The 19,367-nt window shown below is 38.7% G+C and overlaps 1 protein-coding gene across 1 annotated transcript; it reads right to left on the bottom strand.

Moving 5' to 3' along the window:
• Positions 1-5,634: 5,634 nt before the first annotated feature.
• On the bottom strand, positions 5,635-15,671 carry Serpinb2 (serpin family B member 2). Its single transcript, XM_035445549.1, has 7 exons — positions 15,497-15,671; positions 12,138-12,257; positions 10,037-10,165; positions 9,424-9,541; positions 8,988-9,130; positions 8,223-8,387; positions 5,635-6,695 (listed from the first exon to the last, which is right to left on the bottom strand). The coding sequence occupies exons 1-7, from the start codon at positions 15,662-15,664 to the stop codon at positions 6,291-6,293; spliced, it is 1,248 nt and encodes a 415-aa protein (XP_035301440.1). The 5' UTR covers positions 15,665-15,671; the 3' UTR covers positions 5,635-6,290.
• Positions 15,672-19,367: the final 3,696 nt, after the last annotated feature.

Raw genomic sequence — 19,367 nt, 5'->3', positions numbered from 1 at the left:
TAAGAGGAGAAATATGGGAGGAAAGGGATCGAGGATCAAGAAAAGGAGGAGGAGAGGAGGACTCCTGGAGTCAGTCACTCAGCTATACAGCCAGCCACAGAGAAAGAGTGAAAGTAAGATATACAGGACCTCTGTAGTAGTTCAGTACTTATCCTTGTCATAGGTGTGGACTTTGGGAGCCCATTCCACATAGAGGGATACTCCTTGAGCCAAGACACATGGGGGTGGGCCTAGGCCCTATCCCAAAGGATATGATAGACTCTGATGACCCCCTATGGAGGGCCTCACCCTCCCTGGGGAGCAGAAAGGATATGTGATAGGTAGGGTTTTAGTTGGGGTGTGGGCTTGGTAAGAGAGGAGGGCAGGGAGAGGGAACTGGGATTGACATGTAAAACAATCTTGTTTCTAATTCAAATAAAAAAAAGAAAGGGAAAGATAAAAGCCCATAGGCAAAAAGTAGATGGGATAATTTAAGTTAAGAAAAGCTGGCTAGAAACAAGTCACGCTAAGGCCAGGCATTTATAAGTAATAACATACCCCTGTATGATTTATTTGGAAGCTGGGTGATGGGTCCCCCAAAGACCCAAAGAGTAAAAACTTATTCACGTACAATAACTACCTGAAAATCATACTTTTCTCTATCAAAGAGATTTCCTTGTGTGAAAAGTTAATATCCTCTTATCTTCACTCTTCCTAAAGTCACCAGTAATGTATTAAGTATAGCAGAACAGGGCTGGAGAAATGGCTCAGTGGTTAAGAGCACTTACTGCTCTTCCAGAGTACCCAGGTTCAATTCCCAGCACCCACATGGCAGCTCACAAACTGTCTGTAACACTAGTTTCAAAGGACTGTTTACCCATGGCAAACCACCAAAGCACATAAAATAAATATAAATAAATTAAGAAAAGAATCTATAAAAAAATGTATAGCAGAACAGACAACTCCCATCTTTACAAAACAACTGTGAGGAAACTTTAAGCTGGTTATCTAACCCAACAGTCAGCAATAATTCCTGAAAGGTACAGAATTTATGATGTGTTTTTATTGGAAATAATTTAGATATAAATATTGAACAATTAGAAGCTTAGTCTCTTTTTTCTCTGGGTCTCTGTCTATCTGTCTGTCTGTCTGTCTCCCCCACCCCTCTCTCCTCCCCCCTCAGTGTGTGTGTATGAATGTGTATGTATACAGATGCATTGTGGGTACATATAAATGTGCAGCCATAGGACAAGCTTCATGTTGTTTCTCAGGAGATGCCTCCCATGTTTTTTCAGACAGGGTTATTGTTAGCTTGAGATTTACCAAGTTAGGTAGATTGGCTGACCAGCAAGCCTCAAGGATCCACCTACCACCCACCCTCTAGCACTGATATTATAAATGGGAATTCCCATGCCTGCTTTTTTACATGAGTTCTGGGGATCAGCCTCAAGTCCTCATGCTTGTGAGGCAAGTATTTTATTGATTTAACTATCTGCCCATCCCCCTATTGTGTCATTTACAAAATGAATTGCTCTTTTGAAATTTTCAGAAGGTATAAAACTGAATATATATATATATATATATATATATATATATATATTCAGAGAGAGAGAGAGAGACATCATATTCACTATACACATGGAAGAGAACATTAAGAAAGTAAGAAACAGATCATAAAATCCATCAAAACACCATTATAAACCAACATGCTCCTAGCATATGATCTTGGACAGAATCTTAGAACCATCCTAGTCCAACACCCCCATTTAATCTCCTAAGAAATTCAGGACCAGAGGAGTTAGATGAACTGACTAATGATGCACAGCTAATGAAACAGTGAAAAGTGAAGCCCCATTCTCTTGGCTGTGAATACAAATCTTGTGGTCAGTGCAGCTAATGGTCTGTAGGATTTTGATGGTAAGAGAAAGATTGAGTAATGCAGGACCTACAGGGGGAAAAAAAAGTTTAAAGAGGAATGAGGAAGAAGTAGATCTGACAACAAGGGAGTGCTTCTTCTTTGCCCCATGCAAGAATACCCAAGTTCTTTTGCTTTACTGGTGACAATGCTGAATCTTTGTGAAACTATGCATAACAGAGACAACATTACAATCGCCTCCCAGGATTTCTTTATTTCCCAAAGCCCTTTTCTGGGGGAGTAGTTATGTTGGAGTGGTTCTAAAGAGTAAGGTGTGGCCGGGCAGTGGTGGCGAATGCCTTTAATCCCACCACTCGGGAGGCAGAGGCAGGGGGATCTCTGTGAGTTCGAGACCAGCCTGGTCTACAAGAGCTAGTTCCAGGACAGCCTCCAAAGCCACAGGGAAACCCTGTCTCAAAAAAACAAAAAAGCAAACAAACAAAAAAAGAGTAAGGTGTGCGGGAGGGCTCAGGTGTTCCACAGCAGTGAAAGAAGCTGAAGGCACATACAAAGCTGGTAGGTGGGAGAATGGGTTATGCAGATAGCATGACCAAATCATTAGTTCCATATATCAAAGTTAACACTGTCCAGCCACCACATCAGAGAGCCTAGAAAGATGGGGATTCAATTATTCTAAGAATGCTGTTTCCCTTTGTTAAGCTGGCAATTACAACTCAGTAGCTGGCAAATCCAGACATGGTTGGAGGAAAGAAATCCACTTATGTTTCTCACAATTCCATTGGAACAGCTCAGTTCAAGGCTAAGTACTTGCACAGAAAAGTGCTAAGGAAATGGAGCCTCATCTATTATTTGGGGTTTCTAGTAGAGGTCTTGGTAATTTCCTAGGCACCACAATAAGGAAAACATAAACATTTTTAACCAAAGAAATATTTACAATACCTTATTTCCCTCTCCAGGAGCAGACTTGGCAAACTGTTCCTTTACTTTGAGACTGTGGCTGAAGAGTGAGGTAACTTTTAACTGAAGAAACTTAAAAAAAAAATACAACCCCTCCTTCTTCTGAGCCCCACCCTTTATCCCCTTTCACAAGCCAGCACACTCTTCCTTTCAGGCTTATCTTGGCTCAAAGTTCAAAAAAGTCTGAGTAGCAGACAGCAGAGTTCGTTCCTGAATTATTAATACCTACGTTTTCCACATGGGACTGCAGGTAGAGACATGAATTCTGACAAAGTGTAACTCATACCTTCCAAGCTAAATCCCTTCTATAGGTTGCTAACTGACAGCAAACAACATGGTCTCCATTGGTATGTCTCTTTTTAAAAATGAATTGTATCAAGTAGAATAATGGACCACAAAACAGAAAACATTATTACTGCATCATTTGGTGCTGGTCTCTTAAGGTTTCTCTCCAGTGTTCTGTGAGAAGCACACAGGCCTGGTTCCAGTCTTGCTTGGAAGGCTAGTACAGAACCCAGAGTGAGTGTTGGATCAGAGTCAATTCCTCTACCAACAGGAGCAAGGCTTCCATTAATGTATTGGATACCGTTGTTATGTGGGGCATTGCTCATCATTTTCTGCTTTTCTTTGTTTTTCTCCAGTATCCTTCACATGGTTACTCTTTTTCTGTAACACGGGAAAAGGAAATAGAGCACCAGTATCATTTTCAGAAGCATGGAGGAATGATGGCAAGAGTGAAAAGAAGTATGAGAATATCCAAAATAGCCCAGAGGAAAGGAGGGGCCTTGCCAGGCACTGGGTGCTGTTTCCACTTTACATATGTCTATACTTCTCTTCTAGTAAACTGAAGACCAGGGAAGAGCCCACTGTGGAGACTTGCTCTGGATTAGAAATAATATTTGTGGTAGGAAATTCAATGAACCCTACTGGGCCTGTAAAGAGCAGATATCAACATCCATATCCAGCTCTATTCTTAGCCCGAATGCATTGTGCAGAGGCTCCGGGAGACAGAACACTGGCTTTGGCTGATAGCCCTTCAGCAGAATAACTTGGGCTACATCACTGCTCAGATGGAAGACTTGTTCTCATTGTTTTTGCTGCTTATATTAAACACATTTATATCTGGATGCTACTGGATGAGTCAAATTGTTTCATCCTTGTAAAAGTCACAGGACAAAGTTGTTCTCATTCTCTTCCTTAAACTTTCTCTGTATTTCTTTCCTACTTAATTAAAATCCCTATTTAAAAATGAACTGTCTCTATCAATAGAATCATTTTTGTAAGTTGTCTGTTTCCTATTAGGGCAAAAACAATAAACAAACAAAAAACCAAATAACTAGTAGTGGAACCTGATGGCACAAGCCTATAATGCTAGCTATTCAGGTGGCAAACACAGAAGGATTACAAGTTTAAGGCCAGCCTGGGCAACTTAGTAAGCCCCTGTCTCAAAATACATAGACTGGGTTGAAGCTCGGTGGTACAGACTTTTCCTAGCATGTGTGAGGTAACAGGTTCAATCACTTGTACCACAAATAAGTGAAAGACAGAGAAAGACTAAGTGTTCATTATTACATTGTCTTCAAAAATTTCTGGTTCCTTCAGAGGACTCCGGCATAAAGTGTTCTGAATTGTTCTATCTTTGTTGCTTTGAGAAAGGGGTGCTGATCCATTTTTCTACAATCAGTCTGTGGCGGTTTGAATGAGACTGACCTGACCTGAAGGCTTGTATATTTGCATGCTTAGCCCTCAGTTGATGAGCTCTGAGGAGAGGATTAGGAGGTATGGCCTTGTTGGAGGAGGAGTGGGACTGGAGGTGGACTTTGAGACCCAGTATCTCTCTCCCTCTCTGCCTGTGGATTAGGATGTAAAGCTTGCAGCTACAACTCAAGCACCACACCTGTCTTCATGCCACCATGCTCCTTCCATGACAATAATGAATTAAAGTTTCTGAAACTGTAAGCCAGCTACAACTCAAAGTTTTCTTTTATAAGAGTTTCCTCAGTCATGGTGTCTCTTCACAGCAATAGAACAGTGACTAAGACACCATCTGTCTTGGTTACTTAGTTTCTATTGCTGCAATAAAACACCATGAACAAAAGCAACTTGGAGAAGAAATGGTTTGTTTCAATATCACAATCCAGGGCAGTAACTTCAGCAAGGCAGGAACCTGAAGTTGCCACGGAGGAGGACCGCTTTCTGGTTTGCTTGGTCTGCTTTCTTAGAGAAGCCAGGCCCACCTTCTCAGGGGTGGCACCATCCACAATGGTTTAGGCCCTTCCACATCAATCACTAGTGAAAGAAATGCTCTACAAACTTGCCTAGAGGCAACCTGATGGAAGCATTTTCTCAAATCAGATTCCCCTTCCCAGATAACTCTACCTTGTGCCACGTTAACAGAGAAAAACCCAGCTGTCCATCCACTCACCCTCAGTATTGGCTCTTTGTGCTCTTTGCTCCTTTTTGCTGTCCATTATTCTATGTTCCCACAAGTGATACACTGTGATTACTGTCTAGGAATCCAAAGTGTGTTGATATGGAATGTTTTCAAAAGTTCCATGCATTAAAGTGATGGTCCACTGAGTGATGCTATTAGAAGGTATGGAAACGTTTAAGAGGTAGATCCTGATGTAAAGTCAAGATCTCTGGTCATATGTTCTCTAAGGTGCTTGGGGGTACTAGTCTCTTTTATTCCTCTGTAGGATATCTGTGAAGTGAACAGTCCTGTTCTACACACATTCCACCACATTCTACTGTTTTACCACAGACACAAAAACAGCCATCCACCAACCTTGGACTAAAACTTCTAAAACAGCAAGACAGGATAAATCTTTCAACTTTATTATCTGAGGCATTGTGTTACAGTAATGTAAAGAAGGCCAACAAACAAGGACTGATTATTATGCTCCACATACCTAAGAGAGAACAACAATACCTGTGGGTAAGTAAGCATGCTAACCTATTACATATTCCTAATTACAGATGAGTTGCAGATGCACACATATGACATACAGTGATAGAAATATAGCATGCTGTTCATTTTTGTTAAGTGCTTTCATTTGGCTGAGCATCTAAGGACTCATATTTTTCCTTCAATATTAGATCAAACAGTTGCTTTTCATTAGATAGAAAATTATCTAATCACCTGCTTCTTCAGGATTACAATTTCATTAGACAGAGGATAACAATTTGTAAAACTACCATTATATAAATAATAAATAACACTGTAAAAACTGAAACTATAAAGACAAAGCAATGATGAGTATGAACTAAATAGACATCATCTGATTTTAAGATAAACACAATAGCTTTCTATAAGCATTGTTGACAGCTGTGCAGCTATTTTTGAGTTTATATTTAGTGTATAGCAGAAGTACAGAAATGTGTAGGAAAGTCTCCAAACTTTTGGCACTTGCAGAAGCAATTCTGTGGCTTATAACTCATGCTATAAAAGACAATGTATAAATAAAGCCTTCACTTTTTAGGGTGAGGAGAATCTACCATAAAATAGTATCATGTTGGTAAGTTTGTTGATGATAAAGAAAATAAAAGGATGATCTGCCACAAACTGTGGGCCTCCGTGACCAGTTCTCCCTGTCATAACTGCCCCGGTGCCACCAGCAGCAACGGTGCCTTCCTCATTGACATCCACTGTGGCTTGATGGAACACCTCAGAAAGAAAAAGGTCATTCCTCTGGGACATCCCTGAGAAGTTGGCCTTGCTCTTATCGAAGGCATCCTCCATGCCCATGCTTCTCAGAATGGATTTGAGTTCATAATTTTGTTCTAGTTTGAACTGGGGAATGTAGACCGCAACGTCATCTTCAGCCATTGTGTCTTTGCCGATCCACTTGTTGAATTTATCAAAGTTTATTTCACTCTCGAGCTGCAAAGCATAAAGAACAAACAAAAAGTGAATTTGAGGTAGAAGGAAAAATATCTCAAAGTCTAATGTTGAGCATCAGTGGCTAAGCGGCTGGAGATTGGTTAAAAGCGCTGACTACTCTTCCAGGGACTCAGGATTAATTCCAAGAATGCACATAGCACCTTACAACCATAAGTATCTCCAGTCCCAGGGGATACAATGCCTTCTTATATCCTCCATGGACATTGCATGCATGTGATATACAGATATTCATGCAGTCAATATAGCCATAAGCACAAAAATAGTAACAAATAAAACTTTTTAAAAAATCAATTGCAAAGCTAAGTGTACTTTAATTACTGTATCCAAGAGGCAGAAGTAGATGGAGCTCTGTGAGTTCAAAGCCATTCTGAACTACATAAGTGAATCCCAGACCAGCTTGGAGTGAGAGCGTACTTCACAATATATATTCATGGGTTGCCATTTACTCCTCCATTGGAGATGGAACTTCACAAGCCCCTCTACTATACATACTCTTATGATTCTGTGAATTCATGTGTGCAATGGTCTTGCCATGTCCAAAACCACTGATGGCTGCTATGGGAGGGAGAGTTGGTTGTCTTCATGGATAAGGCTCCTAATGGGTTGTCTATGCTCCAGTGGATAGTCTTATATCCACACACATTTTGCCAGCACAGAATGAACTCAGTGAGGTTTTAAAAAAGAGCATGTGAAGCTGGTTGGAAATGTGTTGCGATGGTTTGAAAGGAGCTGAAGGGGGGAGAGTAAGGAGTAGATCTTATCAAGGCCCATTACATACACGTATGAAATTCTCAAACAATAATATACATGTATGAAATTCTCAATTAATAACATATCAAGGCCCATTACATACATGTATGAAATTCTAAAACAATTAATAATATAGATGTATGAAATTCTCAAACAATTAATAACATACATGCATGAAATTCTCAAACAATTAATAAAACATAGAAAGAATTCAAAAGAAAACGAGACCTCAACCCCACACAAACAACTACAGGTAACTAAGGAATGTTGAGAGTGACAAGCATGGTCTTCCTGAGGGAAAAGCATCAAATGGTCAGTCATGAAAACATACATACAAGTAACATTATACAGACTGAGCAGGCTACATTTAAGACTATATATTTTTCTATATATGTGTATATAAGCATGTGACAATAAATAATGAAAAATAGGCCTTGAGTTTGAAGCACAGAAGGGTATAGAAGTGGCTTGAAGGGAGAAAAGAGAAGGGGGAGATGTAATTATAACCTCAAAAATAAAAAATAAAATAAGCAATTACATGACTTTACCATGTTTAAAATTTGATGGACTGAACAAATTTTTTAAGATGGTAGCATGCACAACAGATTTTGGAATTTTGTGAAATGACACATTTTATCAACTGAGTTATTCGTTTTCATGACAAATCATACACCATTGCCAAGGCATAGATGCTCATTTTGAGCAAAGGAGATTTTGCTGCCAAATTTTACAACAGTTGAAATTGCAATGCATTACCAGCTCCAAGCCAGTGGATGCGTCATCAATCTCATCAGGAAGCAACAGGAACATACTGATATTTCCAATATACGGCAGCTCTAGAATCTGAGTCTTTAGGTCCTGTATGTATCCAATGTTCAGCTTTTCACGTAGGTGCATCATCTGAACAGGTATGCTCTCACGCTGATATCGCCAAAAAATAAAATATGAAAATCAGTTCTCAGATGTTTAAGAAATTTACAGCAAGACTAAAAGACTAAATAATTTCTACTTCAATCCTAAGGAGATGTGTTTTCTTCAATCAACAAAGCAAACTATATGTTTTTAGACAAAGTCCTTAGACATAATGGCTTTTTTACTTTATAGGCAATACTAAGATATTTATAATGGTAATAATAATAAATTAATAATGCCTCAAATGAGCCAGGACGTGAAGAAAATTCTGTTGAGTAGTCACAACAGACTTTTGAACTAGATATTATTCTAGCTTTAAAGATTTTTAAAAAAATGGTTGATAAATGAAGTCATAGGGTAAGTGTAAAACATTTAAGACCAGGCAAGTGGGATTACACAGCATAGTTATAAATTACAAGGCTTTGGTCTTCACTTCTATCCACATTGACTTAGGAATTATCGAATGATACTCAGTAGTGAAAAAGCCAATACCCAGCATTCACAAGCTGTAACTCGCAAGTTGTAACACAATCAGTGAACAGTCTCTGTGTCTTCTGTATCCCTTTAAAACTCTAAAATAAAGCTAGGAAAATGCATCTTGTGTCATACCGAGTTCACACGGAAAGGATACAGCTCGTTAAGTTTCTTTTGAAATGGAGTTTTCCACTTCCCTTTGAAGTAGACAGCATTCACCAGCACCATCTTAGTGTCTTCATCTACAGAACCTTCAGGTAACAGGTTTGCGATTTCACCTGCAGGGAACACAATGATGTTCATGTTTTATAATAAAAAATATAAAAGAAACTATTAATACTGCATATAAAGTATTATGTCTTATAACATTTGGAGGGATTTTCACTTTCTTTTATATTGTCTTCCAAAGTTTTTAAGTAATCCGAGACTTAGTCAACTCAGAAGCAGGTGAAGGAGAGTAGATTGAACAAATTTTAAGGGAATGGGGTGAAATTCAAGGATGATTTCAAAAGAAACACCAAAGTTTTCTACATGGGGGGGGGAAGAGAAGAAAAAATTTCCAAAGTTTTACCGTTGGTCTGGGTCTTGACCCAGGAGTTAATCTTTTTTCTGGCTTCTTCAGCACATTTAAGGAAGTCTACTGCCTCTGGTTCTGTAGAGTAATACTTCTTACAGAGCTGTATATATTCCTTTAAAACAAGAAAACGCCAAATGGAACACACACTGTATGTTAAATAAGGGAAGTGTGAGGAATTACAGGTTCCAAGAAAAGCACGGAGACATGGAGAGAAGGATGGGAGGTAAAATGGCTGTGAAGGGCGTAGAGCCAGGGACTGTTGTTTCACTTTCATCGGTAATGCCCAGTCCTACACTCCAGCACCAACTCTATCTGCCCTTCACATTAAAGACAACGAATAAGAACAAAAGTATAGCTTGGGGAATAAAGGAGAATAGCAGTTATATCATTGGGGAAAGAGTTATGTCACTGTCATCATTTATTGATCTTTGCATGGGCCATCTTCAACAGGAACGGGAGAGACTGACAGAGCAAAAGAGACAGTAAGGCCAGCCTTAAAAGCCTGCTTGCAATTTTGATTCTGTTCCTGTGAACTGTGGGGGAGTGTTTTGAAATTGACCTCACTGCTGCTGTTGGAAAAGCTCTTCTAGTTACAAGCTTCACTTACTTCCTTGAATCTAGCAGACTTCTCTCCAAACAGCTTGTTGGCACTTTCCAGTAAATAATCTCCCGAGCATGAGTTGATTGCAGAGCTGAGCAAGTTGAAGGATGAATGGACTTTATCTCTTGCTTGTGCCTGAACAGATGCAAGAAGTTTTCATTTATAACACAGTACCTCTAACTAAAGAATCCTGAAGCAATAACATTTTCTCAACACAACAGTAAAATACTGTACTAATGCATGTTTTTTAGTCCATTCGAGGAAAAAAATCTCTAAGAACATTGTTCAAAAAGATTGGGGTGATGGCTTCCATCTATGATCACAGGAGAGGCAGAGGCACACAAACTAAGTTCAAGGCTCATCACAGCAGCACAATGAGTTCAAGGCAAATTTATTTCAACACCCTACGGGGAGTGGGGGGGGGGAGAAACCTGTATACAAATGTGATGCAGGAAGGCTATAAAGGCACAGTTTAATAATTATAGATTTCTACTGTGTCTGTAAATTAGATTCATTAGAAATAAGGAACCCCAGGGCCTGGAAGAAAGCCAGTTTCTTCTGATGTTTGTAAACTCTTGTGTTTCTAAGGAATTTCCATTATGTTACAAAATGAATAAACCCAGAGGATGTAAAATATAGCATTAGGGGTACAGTTAGTGAGACTGTATTGTTTTTGAAATTAGTGAGTGATAAAGATACATGTAAATGGACTGATCCCCCCCACACACACACACAGTGACTGCATATGAGGTCAATGTGTTACTTTGATTGTGGTAAGTATTTCACAATGTATAGATATATCACCTCATGAATACTGCATGTGTGTAATTTTACTTGTCAGTTGTGAAGTTCTCACTGAAACTCTAGTAAAATAATACCAAAATGTATATACCTTAATAGGTTTCCATTTTACAAGGTAACCTTTGTAAGTAGAAAATTGGAACTTTAAAAAATTCACAAAATAAATGTGAGAGCAAATGCTTAAGCTTGGAGTCCATAAGCAATGTGACAGACAGACTCAATCACAACAGCAACTGAGCTAGAGTACAAGACAGAGGACTCCAGTGTTTCAGAAAACATCGTGGAGGCTTTTTCTATCTCCTCTACCACATAGCACACCGTGATAGTGGGTGGACCAGTATATACAGGAAAGAAGACTTAGGAGACAGGTCCCCATAATCTAATCATAGGCATTACCATGTAAATTGGTTACCAATAGATTACCCTTTCACCATGTTTCTAGTGTCACTAGGTAGCTGATTTTTAAGGAAATAGTATTATTTAAAAGCTGATTATTAAGGAAAAGGCATTACTTTGTAAATTGATAATAGGTAGATGAATAGATTTATTACCTATAATAGATATAGATGGATGGTCAGATAATAAGTTGATAATAGGTGGGATATAGACAACAGACAGACACATACATATAAAAGATAGATAGATAGATAGATAGATAGATAGATAGATAGATAGATAATAGATAGATGTGACAGGTAGATATAGGCAGATAGATGATAATTAACAGATGAAAGATAGATGATAGGTATAGAGTAGGTAGATGTATATGGATAATTTGCATATAATAAGTGATAGATAGCTAGACAGATGACAGATTATTGATAGATGATAGATTTTAAGCCGATAATACATTCATGCTTCACCACCTCTTAATTATTATCATTTTTCCTCATGTAATTCCCAAACATATCAATGGACATATGAACCCAAATATTCTTGTAACATAGCAAAGAACACTTTTAGAATAAGTAATTTATTATATATATAAATGCATATTATATAAATTATAAACACACACACACACACACACACACACACAGCCGAGGAATGTGATAGGATTGAGGAACAATCATGGTTGAAATGTCACCAAATCTGGATGCTGTCCTGGCTCTGCCCTTGGTCTATTTATCACTTATTTACCACAGTACTTAGCCCTTAGAATATTTATCACAGTACTTAGCCTAGGTATTCTTCCTATGGATGGAAGAACTGTGTTACATTCCTTCTCAGTTCAACACTATGACTTTGAGAAAAGAAGCAGCTAGAGACAGATTACAAAAGAAATATTACAAACCAAGCCAGGTACCTGTAAAATAGCATCAGGATAATTTCCCCTCTGTATCTGCTGTGTGAAATCAAAGCCACTGACTTTCTCTGGGGTTTCCGTGGTGATGTCATAGCCACCAACTTTGTTAAATTGCAGCACCTGCAATCAGAATCAGGGGGATGATGACATGGTCATGCAAAATTACTTCAAGTCAAAGGCTCAGGAATCTCTTGATCAGCATTTCCATGAGTTGTGACCTTTTGGGGTCTGAACAAAGCTTTCTCAGGGGTCACCTAAGACTGTCAGAAAATGCAGATATTTTGATTTATAACTAGCAAAATTACAGTTATGATGAAGCAAAGAAAATAATTTTATGGTTGTAGGTGACCACAGCATGAGGAACCATAATAAAGGGTCGAAGCATTAGGAAGGTTGAGAACCACTGCTGTAGAAGGTCCTATGCCTGGCTCTCTGTCTTTTTATATGGAAAGTAACCATAGACATTTCTGTGTCATAAAAATCCATGAAGTACTTGATGTTGACTCCTATACTGGACATTTTAGAAATCAATATTATTATGCGATGATTTATAAAGTCTAGCCTGAATTACCTAAGTCTCATCCAGCCCACAAATTGTCTTAAAAAAACACCAGTATTATAATACTGTCTTTTAAAAAATATTTTAAAGAAAGTAATAGAACTAACTCATCTCCTCTTCTCTGAAATGGTCTTTTCTACTAAATACATTTTAAGCTGAGGGAAGTTAGAAGCCATAGTGACCTTTAACATGAATATTGGTAACCTAATAATAAGAAGGATCACCCAAGATAAGATATGCACATAAAGAGAAATTAATACCTTCATCAGAGGGCAATTTACAGGTATTTGATACACTGAATCTCTTTCACTGTAAGTAAATTATTTCATACAGCTTATTGATGGTGGTAGGTAAGACTGGCCTATGTATGTCTCAAGTCCCTTCTCCACAAACTGCCAACAGTCCAGCTTACTCTTCCAGACTCAGACTCATGGGGACCCCACCTCTAATGTCTTTGGGAATCCCTAACCCTGAAGCATTTCCCTTTGAGGCCCATGGTGAAAAGAAAACAAATTTGTAAATGGGCGGGTAATAAAGTAGGCAACTGTATCTAGTTAATTGGTGAATTTCCTAGACTAGAAGGAAAGGTGTTGGTGTTGGAGGGCCTTTCTCTGTTCCAGAGTCATAGGCCATAGGTCCTGCCTCCCTCCCCTCCTCCTCGTTCTGAAAGGACTATTTCCTGTACACATTTTCTGGTTTTCCTTCCTTTGAAAGCAACTGACCCTGAAGCAGGGCTCTCTTGGAGAGCAAGAGAGACTCCCTGAATCCCCACAAAAGTCACTGTGGGTGGTGTCTCTTCACAATGGGAGTATGACATGACTCTGGCCCATGTAAAGGTCCAAAGAGACAGCATGGCTACCACAGGACCACAGACTCATACTAAACTTATCATGGCAAAGCATCTCTTTCCTGACAGCGATCTCATGTAGCTTTAGTCTCTTGAGAAGTTTACCCACTCTATGATTCCTCTTTCTGTTATAACAATACTACATCGTCCTCCTGACCATTTTCCAACTGGAGGTCCTAGTTTTCTCATCTGTGAAATGAGTATGATAATCATTGCATCCATGCCACAGGATTCTGAGTGATGTAACTTCCTGAGAGGCTTTAAGAAGGGTCATTTATAAAAATAACAATCAAAATTAGTAAGAATTAGCTATTAATAAAGGTATTGAAGGTATTGTTTTTAGACGCTTTACATATTACCTCTCATCTCCACAGCTATCTTGTAAGTTTTATCACATTAAACTTTTCCATTGTTTAATCGAGGAGCAAAGCAGGAAACACCGGGCTGGTGCTACAGCCTATGCTTATTTCCTAGCCTAAAGAAATGCCCTTTTTATTTAGAAACCAATAAAGTTAGCACTTGAATTTTAAAATCTCTTTATGCAACAGAGTTGTAAGAAGATTGCATGGTCCCACATACTAAAGGATCTTTTTTGCTTTAGGAAATCTGTCTTTGTCAAGAGTGACCACTAGGAGAATTTTTCCAGTAATATCAAAATCATGTTAACCCAGAGCACTTCATCAGAGACTTATACTCTAGCTCTAGCACTCCTGGCCCTTTACATTCAAAACACTTTCTAAGGTTTGTAAAATGTGCTTTACTATGTTTTTCCAAGGCAAAGAAAATAAAGAGAAAGAAGTGCTGCACAACTCGGCTACCACCAGGGTTGAACAATTGAGTTTTGTTGTAAGACGTGACATTTAAACTGACAGCAACATTAAGAGGCATCTATGTACCTCCTGACCTGCTGGCTCATGTTGTCTCTGTGAAACTTTATACATGAAGTGAAAGAGGCTCACATGAAGTGGGTCACCATGTTCCTGGGAAGAATGTATTTATGCTCAGACAGTTCTCGTGGGAAAGCAGAAAGGAGCCAGTGGCATTTTGGTGTGACTGAAAGTACAATGCATGCTTGTACTTAAAGCATACATTCTTAATCTTTGCATGTATGTGGTTGCAATGAAATTTTAATTATATGATTTCCACATTCAGGTCTCTGACCCAGCAAGTAAGAAGATCACGAGAAACTGTAATACACTGTATGAATCTTTAGGTGTACTGCAATATGTAGTTTAAGTAGTTCTGAAGTCTGGAGAAGGGTCATCCATTCATCAAGGAAGGAAGACAAAACCTTGATACACAAATCCCTGGCAATGATGCTTCACATGCTGTCCACACTGATTTTGAAGAGTGGCTATCTGTAATATCCAGCCCCACTGTGTACACATAGCCTCTGTGGATAACCTGGGGGAGCCCATTAAAGCTGTATCTATCTATCTATCTATCTATCTATCTATTTCTCTGAGAATGTTGACCAAAGCCACAATGCTTTTTCCTTCTTTATGACATTCTTTATAAGAAAGAGGAACAGACCCTAACCATCATGACAGTGTTAAGAGCAAGCCTCAGCTGGAAGTTAGGAGGCCATGGTGCTCTGGGAACAGGTTGCCAGTGTTCTCATTTGTATAATGATATTTGACTTGAAACCAAGTGAAGTGAAGCAGGTAAAACACTTGCTTTGCAAAGTATGAGCATGATCTGATTTAAATGGAAGATTTTGCCAGGTGCTATTTTCATCCTTGTAGAAATGCTGACATTCTTCTGCTAGCTGCAGTAGAGGCATTCCCTGATTGACTTTATCGACGTAAACTCACAGAATCTGTGTTGTGATAGCAATCATGCCACCATCCCTGCTTTCTTAGAGTCAAGATGACCTGAACATAAAACAAGATCAAGCCTGCAACTGAATTCATAAAACATTGGGTTCTGATGTGAGGTTTAAAGCAAACTTACTTCAGCCATCTGGTGTTCAGTGTCGCCTCTGGCACCGAGGAAAACCATGGCCAACGTGGACGAGATGCTCCATGGAGACAAAAAGATATTCTGAGAAGAGTTTGTTTTTTCTATATGCTTGAGGATATTGAGGGCGAACATGGTGTTTGCCATGGAAAGTTCTTCCATTGTTTCAGTCTAGAATGAACGGGAGGAGAGAAAATGAGGTTTGAATGACTTTTTGGCATCATGAGTGAATGCAGCAGACGAATATAAGCTGTGTCCTGCCTACAGCTCCCTTCCTGTCTTCCCTTCATGGGACAAAATGAGGCAAGGTGACAATAGCTTAGTCACAAACCCTGCGCATCTCACAGTGCCCAGAAGTAACATTTCCTGTCACCATTTTGAAATCTGAATCATTTTAAACAAGAAAACCTGCATGCACTTTCAGTTTTCCCCAGACTCTGTAAACTATGTAGCCAGTCATAAGATATGAACAATATTATAATGAGGAATGACTCCATGATGTTCATATTATAATAGGGATAACAGTAACACTCATTTGAATTCTTACTCTCTATGTATTAGGCCCAGAAGACTATAGACACTAAACTGTACTCAATACTTTACTTCGGAAATCATTTAATCCTCGCTGAAATCCTATGAGGGAAAGGACTGATACCCCTCTACAAAGGAAGAAACTGCTACTGCATAAAAGTCAGTTAACCATGCCATTTAATAACAAAGGAAGGGAGGTGATGCTGAAGCCAGGAAAGTGATCTCTAGGGTCACCCTCAACCTCCATGTTTCACCCATATTCATACTACACATACCCACACCACATAAAAATATATACATATGCAGAATACAATAGACATATCCAAATTGGTGCCACATGTACACAGTCTTGCTGGGTTCAGGTGAGACAATCTTTCAACTTCATTTGGAAGTGCATAGACTTATTTCAGGGTTGCCATCTTCATCCAGATTCTACCACCCTCAGCACATATTCATCTCACATGTCTCAGCCTTGTTCTAAGGGAGTTCACTTTAGTACCTCTTCTCCTGTCACACAAATCCAGGTACCCACAGGAATTCAGGGATAATCCAAGATGTGGGAACCACACAATTTGCTTAATTTATGCCTAGCTAAAAAAAGATAGGCACACCTTCCATGACTTAAGGCTCTATGTGCATGCAGCTGGATGCTTGGACACACCCAAGGGTGTGTGTGTGTGGGAAGGGATGTTGGGAGGTCACCATCTTCCTACTTCTCTATTTTTCTTTCATCACAACTAAAATAACCTATAATTACCAAAATACACAAATACACCACAGAATGACAATACTCATCTCTTTGTAAACCTTCTGGAACAAAGACTTTCCAGAACTGGGGAGTAGTGGAGAGACCACTGGATGAAGCAAGTCTGTAGCTATTGTCCTAACTATCTACAGAAGTGTTGTGGAAGAGAGAAGAATTTGCACCCAAATCTGTCATTTGTAACATAATGCAATTTCATTTTGTAAAGACAAAAATAGTAAATTAAATTGTGTTCCTTAAATTCTTCTCCACCCCTTGTCTCTTCATTTAACTTATTAGTGTTGGGGCCAGGGGCATATGAGTGTGAGCATGGGTGCACATGTCATGAGGGGGGCATGTGGAAATCAGAAGACAAATTTATGGAGCCAGTTTTCTCCTTGCCCCTTTACATGGGTTCTGGTTATGCATCTCACCGGCCCTTTTGTTAAATTTTGTAGCCCCTTAGGACGTAGATATGACTGACTGTTTCACTGAGGGCATTCCAAAACTGCTGGAGGTGAAACAAGTCCTGTGAGGACCCACAGCTTACTGTGATGCCCCAGAGCAGAGCAGGCTAGGATCTGCCACAGAAAGCCCCCTGACATCCAGGTCTCACAGGCTTTTCACTGTGACTGTCAGTTACGGAAGTACTATATTGAGAAATATTTGAAAGGGGAAATGAAAACAGGAAAGTAGCAAGTCCGTATTGCTCCTAGAAAGTTTATTAACTTAGAAGAAACAGCATTGCTTGCCTTCTTGTGTCATCAGAGATGCCACATTGAGGTAAGTAGTTCAGAAAATGACTTCTCCGGTGGCTTAAATTTATAATTAATTAGACTCTATCAATAAGTTTCCTTAATAAATTATTTTTAAATTATGAATAAAATGTTTCTCTGTCCCTGTGTGAAAATTCAAATAAGGGGTCAGGCCAGGAGAGTACATTACAGTCTCTCCTGCTCTTCTGACAGTGCCACAATCTGGAAGCCAGTCAGTCTCTTAGACATTTACAAGATGTAAGGGTCAAGGCCTATCATCAACAAAGGCAGTTAATACTAAATTACAACTCTGGGAAATTTGACAGGTAATTTTATTAAGCAGAGTAAAATTATCCCAGATATAGTTATTTACTTAAGAACTCATCTCTGTCTGAGGGAGTAATCCAGTACTATGTATACAGTGACCTGTGTTCACATCCCCAGTTCTAGCCAAAGAGAAAAAAAATTGAACCAAACAACCTCAATTACTTTGTATTAGAGAGGTTGACCTTGAACTCAACAGATAGCCAAGGATTATCTTGAACTTCTGATCCTCCTTTGTCTGCCTCCCATGTGCTGAGATTACACACTATGAAATCAAGCATGACTTATACAATACCAAGGATTGAACCTAGGGCTTCATGCTTGCTAGGAAAGCAACCCATCATCAGACCAACATCCCTTGTCCTGGAGTTCTATTTTCTAATGATGTGCTGTTTATTACACTTACATAAAAATGATAGTTGATGTCTTTATTGCAGTTTCCTAGTTACATCTGTAGCCACATACCCTATCTCCTTTGCTATTTCTGCTATAGTAATGAAAATGTGAAAATATAGATATTTCAGAACTAATTCAGTTCTGAGTCTGGGCTTTTTCCTATAAATTCCTCAAATAATATTTGAAAGTTTCAAACTAGTATACATATCCACATAGTATCCTCTGGCTCTCAGACAAGCCCCCATCTTATGTCTGAATGGGATGATCCCCCAACAATATGAAATTGAGGTCATGGTATGATGTAAGTACCAAACACAACCTCTCTAAACTGGCACACATGTGTTGAGCTTCCTAACAGTATAATAATGCACACAACTTCATATGTTTCCAGATATGACACTATTATGAACATTAGTAAGAATGAATGGAAATTTTCTGCTGGGTTGGGCTCTCTCCTCTTTCTGTTGGTTCCTGCAATACAAGTTGGCAAATGCACTAGTGAAACTTGGCAGAAGTGATGAATTTGGGAGGTGCCACAGGCTTACCACCTGCCATACTCCCTCTCCACAATAGGCCTAGATGCTAAATTGGATTTTGCTGCAGCATTTCAAACAGTTTTGTATATTACCACATAACGAAATGCTTTGAAATTGATTTCAAAAATCAGTGAGAACTAAGATAAAACAATAGTAGAAAGGAAACATCCCATCAAAAATAAAACAAATTTCCCAGAAATTGGGAGCAGTATTTTAGTTGATAGTTTTCTTAATAAGTAATTATCTGGAGATTAAATTGCCAACTTGATTAACCCATTAGCTAATTTATTTGACATTTATCTTTCAAAGAATTGACCCATTACTGAGCTAAGTTAAATAAATATATTCTGATCCTGGATTGTTCTGACCAAAATTGCTACTTAATTTTTATAGTTTCTAGCTGTTAATTTTAGGTGAAAATTGAATGCCATTTATTTTCAAATTTTTAAATATAAACATTTTAATATTTGTATCTATTCATGTCTAATTCTACATCAAAAAATAACTAATATAAAACATACATGTAACCTATTCAATAATATTAAAATTGAAAGTACAATAAATGTACATTTCAATTTCAG

Source organism: Cricetulus griseus, chromosome 5, assembly GCF_003668045.3.
Source record: "Cricetulus griseus strain 17A/GY chromosome 5, alternate assembly CriGri-PICRH-1.0, whole genome shotgun sequence".
NCBI classification, from domain to species: Eukaryota; Metazoa; Chordata; class Mammalia; order Rodentia; family Cricetidae; genus Cricetulus; species Cricetulus griseus.
Note: the sequence above shows the minus strand (reverse complement) of the source record. Positions and strands in the feature narration are given on the sequence as shown.